Source organism: Cornus florida, unplaced genomic scaffold, assembly GCF_030987335.1.
Source record: "Cornus florida cultivar Cherokee Brave unplaced genomic scaffold, ASM3098733v1 CherokeeBrave_3.0.0_Hap2_Chr04, whole genome shotgun sequence".
NCBI lineage: Eukaryota > Viridiplantae > Streptophyta > Magnoliopsida > Cornales > Cornaceae > Cornus > Cornus florida.
Genome location: NW_026775574.1, coordinates 29661049 through 29670140, shown reverse-complemented (window position 1 = coordinate 29670140; position 9092 = coordinate 29661049). Strand labels below are relative to the sequence as shown.

Sequence of the window (9092 nt, the reverse complement as noted above, 5' to 3'; positions counted from 1 at the left end):
ATATCAACACAATGTTAAAACCAAAAGTCAGTTGGAACTTAGAAATCTATAAGTGGAGCTGCTGCATTACATGACTTTTGATCACAGGTACATACATAAACTTGTAAATGAAAGGTAAATTCAGTATAAATGAAATTTTTGCCACCCATGGCTTGCTTAGCTATGAGTACTAGGACTGCAACCAACATCACAACTGATCAAATCTGCCCTTCTAGCCCTGAAATCCCTCGTCACTTTCGACCATCCCAACAACTTGTTGGCGAACAACTGGACCACCTCTACCTCCCCTTGCAACTAGATTGGCGTCCATTGCAGCACTCGCCATCATCATAACAGTCTTACATCTTTCTTACAGTTGCAATCCGTCTTGCATCCTTCTTACAGTTGCAATCGTAACTGTCTTACATCTTTCTTACAGTTGCAATGGTGGCGAGTGCTGCAATGGACAAGGGGAGGTTGAAGCGGTCCAGTTGTTCGCCAACATGATGTGAGCGTCGAAAGTGACCAGGGATTTCAGGGCAAGGAGGGCAGATTGATCAGTGGTGATGTCGGTTGCAGTCCTAGTACTCGTAGCCATGCAAGCAAAGCTATGAGGTCGATTTTCGTTGCCACTCACACCTAGTGCAAGTGTAATTACGTACAAATTTCAAATTTTGTAGCATGATTACAAGAACTTTCAACAAAAACGCTATCAACTCAGCCAATGTGCCAACAAGGAACCAAATGCTTAAACACGGCTTTCCCTTCTACTTTTACAGAAGAATACATGCTATTCACACCACTCAAATATGTCTCACTTTCAAGTTCTGCAACTTAATGACGTAAAAAGGAAAGTATCGAGGGGAAGAAAGAGAAATGGTTGTCACCGGGGGCCAGAAAGTTCCATTGCTTCCACAAGTGAAGATTCTTCTATGAAATCTGAATATCTTTGGGGAGGATTTTCGATTGATCGGCACCTAGGTGTATCAAACTTTTGCGAGTCCTCCCATTTCTCAGTTAAGCCATCACCTTCCAACATTCTTAGCACTTCCGACATTTTTGGGCGGTGAGAAGGATTAAATTGAGTAGAGAAAAGGGCAACTTGAACCATTTCTTCTAACTCAACCCTGTCAAAATTGTTCTTCAAATCTTTATCCACCATTAGGTTAAGCTTTCCTTCTTGATGGAGCTTCTTTACCTGCATAAAAGTTGCACTACAATGTAAGAAATGATTTAATTATCCAACGAAAAGATTGAATTCAATGCACATAATCTGGTGAAATAAAAAGATCTAACAAATGAAAAAGTAAAAGAATCCACAATAATTGCAGTGAAGCGCTTCACATCTATGAAAATTAAGGAATTAATCCTTCAAAGCATAATCCACGTCTAAAGAATCAAGTAGCTACAACTCAACAAAAACAGAATTGACCCTTAACAGGATATAAATAGGAAGAGGCACCGGCAAGCCATGCACCAAAAATTGGAACGTGCAAGTTAGTGGTATATTCCACTGGCAAGTTGGCCATATGCCAAAATAGACTTGTTATGCCAAATTTTCCTTTTCTCCTCCAAATCATCTATTTTTATTTTTTTATTTTTTTTATGTTTTACATAAAAGCCACAACATTGCATGTTTGTTTGTGTGTGTGTGTGTGTGTGAGAGAGAGAGAGAGAGAGAGAGAGGAAATACCCAATCAAGCATTACAACTTTTTGCTTGGCCACCCGTCCAAAGTCCAAAGCCTTTTGACCTGTAATTAGCTCTAGGAGCAAAATCCCAAACCCAAACACATCAGTTTTTTCTGATGATTGGCCTGTTGATAAATACTCGGGGGCTATGTGACCAACGGTGCCACGCACGGCTGTGCTCACATGAGAATCCCGGTGATCCAGGAGCTTTGCCAACCCAAAATCTCCAACAACTGCCTCAAAGTCTTCATCCAACAAAATATTGGCTGCTTTGACATCACGGTGAATAATCTTGGGATCACACTGCTCATGCAGGTATACCAGTCCCCTTGCCGTTCCCAAAGCTATCCTCTTTCTACTTGACCAGTCTAAAAATGGCCTACCATGAACATGATCTGTCAAGAAAACCCAAGAGATGAAGTAAATATATTGTCTTTCAAAGATGCTATATCCAGGCTCGGTACTTCAATCGAAGATACTAGCAATAAAACTTGAAAACGTTTGAGATCAGCTCAGAATCTGCCAGTTCAGCTAAAAAGCTAATCTTGGGTTAATGAAATGACAGCAATGAGTAAAAAGGATGTGAAACAAATAGTTGAAGACCAAGTTACCAGCAGGCAACAAAAATCAGCAGTTTCCCAATGAGCAACATTATGTTAGCCAGCAATTTAAAGTTATAACCTTGAATGGACAACGGACTTTGGTCCATTTCTAATTTAAATTCTAGAGATGCTACCTAGTTTTAAGGCACTAGGAAACATGTTAATCTAATGTGGAGTTTAGGAGAAAGGAACTCAAGGCTTGGAATTGGAACTGAAGACTAATCAGTAAAAACTTTGAATATCTTTGATTCCGAGACATGAAATTCATGCTTTCAACTTATTAATAAAAATCTTGCTTTAAAACTCAATGTGACTTAATTTTCAAGGTCATGATCTTCATAATTTTTGTTCGGGAACTAGGTTATGATATGGGGAGGAATCAAAAGCTCAAGTCGGACCATATTTGCAAAATTAAATCAATACCTACTCATCACCCTCTAAGTAGCACATAGGCAGATGTGGGACATAGACACAACATAACATGGATAGTTGACACAATATTCTAAAAAAGGTTGGACACAACAAGGACAAGGCAATATATTACTATAAACTCTTAAATGTATACATATAGCAGAAATGAAACTTGTAAATATCATGCACAGGTAATATATTGTTTACACTGCTACTCATATAGGTAAATATCATGCTTCTATCAAGTGCCAATGTTACGAAATATAATTTCAACGTCAAGTTGTGTTCAAGAAGTGATGGTATCCAAAGCATATCTGACGTAAACATTGCTCCTCTTTATAAGTGTCTTCACTATTTAGATCGCATTAAAAACAAGCTCAATTGTCAAAATTATACCATAATAGTGAAACAAAGATCAAGAATAATAACACAAATCTTAGTCCATGTTATCATATTAGGCAGCATCCAAGTCATGACGTAACGGGAAAAAACTCCCAAGAGAAAATCCCTATGCCATGTAATTATATACAAGAGATCAAGTCTGTAACCAAGGAAGTTATAAAAAATAAATAAATAACAGTTAAACATTGCAAAACAAGAAAAGGAGAGTAACAAGGTGTTTTAGGCAAAAAAGGTGAAGGAGCCATTGAGTTGATTTTTCCTTCACCATTGAATTAGTGAGAAATGAGGTTAATAAGAACTTCATACAAAAAAATATGCTAAGTCCCACTTGTCAAAAAAAATATGCTAAGTCCCAGGAGTAATGAACTACAGGGCTTACTTAGACATCTATGAATTAGATGTTAAAAATATATCATAAAATTAAACTAAGAACAATAAAACAAAGCATGAATATTGAGCTCAATAAGAAAGGATTATGTGTACCTTTGAGAAATCCTCCATACAATTCTTTTAAAAAATAAAAACAAATAAAAACTTAGCATCTAAAAGTTATACAGTAGTAAATATGGATGATTTAATCAGAATTGGAAAGACCAATCACACCTTTTATGAGAGCATAAAGATTCTAAATGTTTGATGTTGCCAAAAATCACATTAACCAAATTTTAAGGCAGGAGTATAATAGTCGGGCCTCGACTAAAAATAAGACAGGCCAGCAGCCCCAAAATACAATGCTCACCTCTCAATCTAGATGCTACGCTCCCATTTGGCATATATGGATAAACAAGAAGCCGTTCACTTTCAGTGGTGCAAAACCCCCAAAGTCGGAGAAGATTCCGATGGACAGCCAAACTAATCATCTCTACTTCTGTCTGAAATTGGATTTCACCACCAACAGCATTATAGTCCTTCAACCTTTTCACCGCCACCAGAGTCCCATCGTGTAAGCAACCCTTGTATACAATTCCGAATCCACCCCTTCCTAAAATATTCTTTGAGTTAAAATGGTCAGTTGCAGCCCGGAGTTCCTTAAATGTATACCTTTTCAAATGCCCCAAGCATACCTCTGGATCATATTGATCTGCCAAGTTACATGTTATAGCTTAGTATGCAGGACAAATTAGAGAGAGGAAAAAGAAAGCAGTAACCATATGCATCAGTCAAAATCAACAATGCAATAAAAACTATCTAATAAATTATTTTAACATATGGAAATAAACTATATGACCAAAATTACGCAAAATACAAGAATGTGTATTATTTGGTGATGGTTTCACTGAAATTTCAATTTCAATTTTTTATTTTTATTTTTTTTATTTTTTATTTTTTATTTTTTATTGATAAGTACACTGAAATTTCATTTTGGTGCTTAAAGAACGAGCTTATGGTCTTTTAGAAGAACTCCATGCCTTAAGAGCCAAATGGTAAAACTAAGGCCTGATTGAGGGATCACCACCCCTGTGACCGGCATATGGAATAATCCTTTTTAATCACTTTCCAACTTTTTTCCCATTTGCAAACAAGCAATCAGTACTATAATTCTTGAAGGTGCCTTCTGAAGAGGGTACTACCCAGCCTCAGAAAAAATATTTCCCCTAAATTTCTTTCTAAAATGTTTTGTTTACTGTTTCATTCAACCAAAAGAATCTCAGTAAAAATCTTCTGTAATTCTCCTTTTCTCTTTGCAAAGAAATATATGTGTGTGTGGTATGTGTCTGTAGATGTATGCATGTTTGTTTATGCAACTCCTTCATCTGATTACATTTTTGACATATTTCCTTAGCCACATCATACTTGTCACAGCACACCCTAAATTGACAGATTTTAGATCTGAGACAGTTCATAGTATATTCATCCATTTGATTCAACACTTAATCACATAGCATATATTAAGTTCAATATTGTTTGAAATTTCATTTGATGATAAAATTACATGATTACCATTTCCAAGATCTGACTCAGCCATGCTGTTTATTCATTGTGTATCTATCATACTAGTTTCTTTAGTGATTCCAGAATCATATGGAACAAGATCAAGCTCGTACCCTAAACAAAAAAGGGCAAAAAAAATAAAAAGATGGGAGATGGATGATCTTGTATTTATGTATTTGCAACTGTTCAAATGTAACCTTTTTTTTTTTTATTAAGGGCCTTAAGGCCTCAAATATTTAACTAAAATTTTCAAGCAACATGCATATGCACATTCAAACCCACCTCAAAATGAAATCCTAAACCATAGCGTGCACTCGTCTAATAATGGCCACCAATTGAGTGCTAAAGACATGTATTAGGACAGTCTAGTCCTCAAAGACAATAAACTAGTCTATTTATTTTGTACCACACACATATGCATGCAGTCAGGAAAAAGCTCTACAAGGTTCACTAACACAGGAATGCTGACAACAAAAGAAAGAAAGTTTACAAAAGAACTAACCGTTAACATCAAAGAAAACCTGTTGATTATGTCTATACCGCCACCAAACAAGTGAGCCAACAATTATTATGATTAAAAAAGCAGCGCTGAAGCTTGAACCAAAAGCAATAGCCATATGATGCCTTTTCATCCCAGATTCAGGTTGAGCTGGTCAGGCAAAGGTACCATCTATCAAAACATGTCATCACAGTTTACACAAAACAAACTAAATTTTAACTATGTGAAACACACCTCTTACACCATCCGGTGGGAATGCAAGAGGCTCTGGATAGACAGCAGAACACTTGTTATCAGAACTCTGCCCACAAATTAAAGGGTTGCCAATTATTCTGAAAGCAGAGAAAAGCAACAAGAGAATTTCAATAATAAAACATAAAAACAGATAAAAGAAACTGTATCATTTGTAAAAAAATAAAAAGGGAAAGAACAACTCACTTGAAAGTTCGTGCTGGTATTTTCGTTAAAGAACTGCTGAGATTGTTGAAAGAAAGGTCCCTACAAGCAATTGTAACTTAAATTTAGCATGTCTGTAGATGAAACCAATGTGAAATTAAGGGTGCAAATGGTTCAGAGACATACACAAGAGTGAGACCTTCAACTTCGGATAAGGATTCGGGAATGGCTCCTGTAAGGCTATTGTTGCTTAATCGCCTGACTTGCTCAAAGAGAAAAGAAAGGAGTCAATTTAAAATTTTGTTGTGCTCCAAATGTAGTAAATTGCAGAATATCTGGCACAATCAAACATTGGAGAAAGTTCCTGAAACTCACAAATAATTCAGGTTCTTGAGGTCCCCTAAAGAACTGGGTATTTCACCATTAAAATTATTGTTGGAGAGATCAAGTGTCTGAAGCTTCTCCAACTTCCCAATTGAGGCAGGAATAGGACCAGAAATGGCATTGTTCTGCAGAAGCCTACACGAGTATATAAAGTGGTTAACTGTGACATTCTTGGGCCGCTTTTGCTTTCAATTAAAACTGATTATATACTAGCTAACATAAAATTGACGTCGAAATAAAATAACCCGATTACAAAGAAAAAAAAGGTGGTCAATTGAAAAGCAGAAGAAAAGGCAAAAACTTACACAGATTGCAAGTTACTAAGGTTTCCAACCCCTGGAGATAGAATCCCAGACAAGTTCTGACTAGGCAGTCCTCTGATGAAAAAAAAAAAACAAAACCCTCCAAGAATGAGTTAAACAACTAGAAATTGGCCAAATTGTGATAAGTATCAATGGGATTAAAGGAAACTTACAGAGCAGAAACATATCCATCAGAGCAAGTAACCATCCTCCAACTACAAGGATCTACAGAATTAATATCCCAATTCTCCAGAACATTGTATGGGTCATTTAGATCGGATTTTATAGCCATCAAAGCTACAACTGCATCAGAATTTAGGGAAATGGAGGAAGATTGTCAGTTATGGATAGACTCCTAAGTCCTAAAAAGTTCATTTTTCTACTTTTCATTAAGCAAACACAAAAACAGATGTAGGATTCCAACACACATGAATTTGAAGCCACAGTTTAAGAACTTAAAAGGGTGATCCAGAGTAGCAAGTGTATAAAGCGACAGATATTTTTAAAAAAAACAATACATATCCATAAAAGTATAATTAATCAGCCTAAGTAGGAATATCTGCCTAATTTATGGATTGGAACTCCAATTACAGCATATTTCTTCTAGTGTCCACTTAATTCAAAGCAAAAACAAAACATGAATTAAAAATTAAATTAAATAAATAAACAGAAAAAAAAAAATATATATATATATATATATAAAACCCACTAACCTTCATAATTTATACCAGTAGGAGAAAGAGTTGCAGAAGAAAACCCCATCAATGCCACAACCAGTAATCCCACTATCCAGAACATAGAACTCCTTTCCATACTATATCCTCATTAACTTCACTAATCAAAACCACTAAAACCAACAAGAACAGAAACCATTCTCACATGAATTTATAATCTCTATTTGCCTTATCCAAACAACTTCCAAGCAAAAGTGGCTCTGAGAATCAGAATCCCAAAAGGCAAACTCACCATTACCATAATAAGAAATGTCCCTTTTTACCTATAACCCGGATGCTAAAACTTCACAAGACCAAAAACCCACATGCTAAAAGTACTGTATTTCACAACTGAACACGGTTTTGAATGGATAAGAACATTTGGGCTGGAAAAGATGAATAAAAAGGGGAACTTTCTCCAGAAACAAACACATACTAAGCCTGAAATTCTGAGAAAGTGGAGATTTGAGAATACTGGGGCGTGATTTCTATGGGTATGTAATCGATCCCCACGAATTCCATGGTTGTGTGTTGTTGGTTTTTAGTCCTCCCCTGTTCATCCTCTGCGAAACCACCATATCCTCTCAAGATCAACATCAGTATATCACTCTCTCAATCTATCTATATAGCAGAAAGATACAAAACCCACGAAAAGGCCAAGGCTAAAGGCCAAAGCACCCACATGTAGAGATGCAGACACTGTAAAAAAATAATAATAATAGTAATAAATAATAATTGAATATTTAATGCGAAAAGTAAGAAATAATTATTTCTTGAAAAATAAAAAATGATTTTTATTCAGTGATTTAGACTGAGGGGATGTGTGGGATTGATCAGAGAGCACAATGGGATGTCTAAAGGCAAAAGCAAAGCAAGAAATTTTTTGCAGGTAAGTTTTTGGCAGGTCACGTGCTTGTCTTGTCTTCATCTTTGCTGGCTTTTGAATTTGAATAGTTTATGTAATACAGTATTATTTTTATTATTATTTTTTTTTGAGGGTATGGATATAATAATTGTGTTTTGTTAAAGGCTTAACGCTTTTGCATAGATGGCCAACCGTGCTAAAATGCGCCGCATGTAAGAAGGGAGGGTTGTAATGAAGGTCACTTTTGCAGGACTTCCTAATCCTCGTTAATTATGTTTTTCAATAGTCTCTTCATCTAATTATATCATGAAAACATTCTCTACGCATAGAGAACTGAGACTACTTATATCTTTCTTTTCAGGTCTCTTTGTGCATTCAGAATTAAAACCCCGTAAGACAACCTACATTTAATTCTTTTCAAATTTTGCATACATCTGAGTTAGTCTTTCTAATAATTTCTTTCACCTTTTTTTATAAGTAATTTATTTAGTACGATTACATTAAGAATCAACGGATAACTTATATTTAGTTCTTTTTAGATCTTACATTTAACGTGTGAACTAGTCCTTCTAATAGTGTCTTTCACCTTTCTTATAAGTAATTTATTAATTACGATATCAAGAATCTACGGACGAAATACATTTAATTTTTTTCAGATCCTCATTTGACGTCTAAGCTAATCCTTCCAATAGTTTCTTTCACATTTTCTATAAATAATTTATTAAGTACGATTGCATCAAGGATCGATGGATGACGTATATTTAATTCTTTTTAAATCTTACATTTGACGTCTGAACTAGCCCTTCTAATACTCTCATTCACCTTTCTTATGAGTAATTTATTAAGTACGATTACATCAAAAATCGACAGATGACATACATTTAATTCTTTTCAGATCCTACATTTGACGTCTGAAC

At 35.5% G+C, this 9092-nt stretch overlaps 1 protein-coding gene across 1 annotated transcript; it reads right to left on the bottom strand.

Annotated features, from left to right (window-relative positions):
- Positions 1–599: 599 nt before the first annotated feature.
- LOC132303094 (protein NSP-INTERACTING KINASE 3-like) lies at positions 600–7970 on the bottom strand. Its single transcript, XM_059800183.1, has 11 exons — positions 7311–7970; positions 6771–6900; positions 6601–6672; positions 6287–6430; positions 6098–6169; positions 5954–6013; positions 5750–5847; positions 5519–5665; positions 3824–4165; positions 1673–2064; positions 600–1177 (listed from the first exon to the last, which is right to left on the bottom strand). The coding sequence occupies exons 1-11, from the start codon at positions 7408–7410 to the stop codon at positions 863–865; spliced, it is 1872 nt and encodes a 623-aa protein (XP_059656166.1). The 5' UTR covers positions 7411–7970; the 3' UTR covers positions 600–862.
- Positions 7971–9092: the final 1122 nt, after the last annotated feature.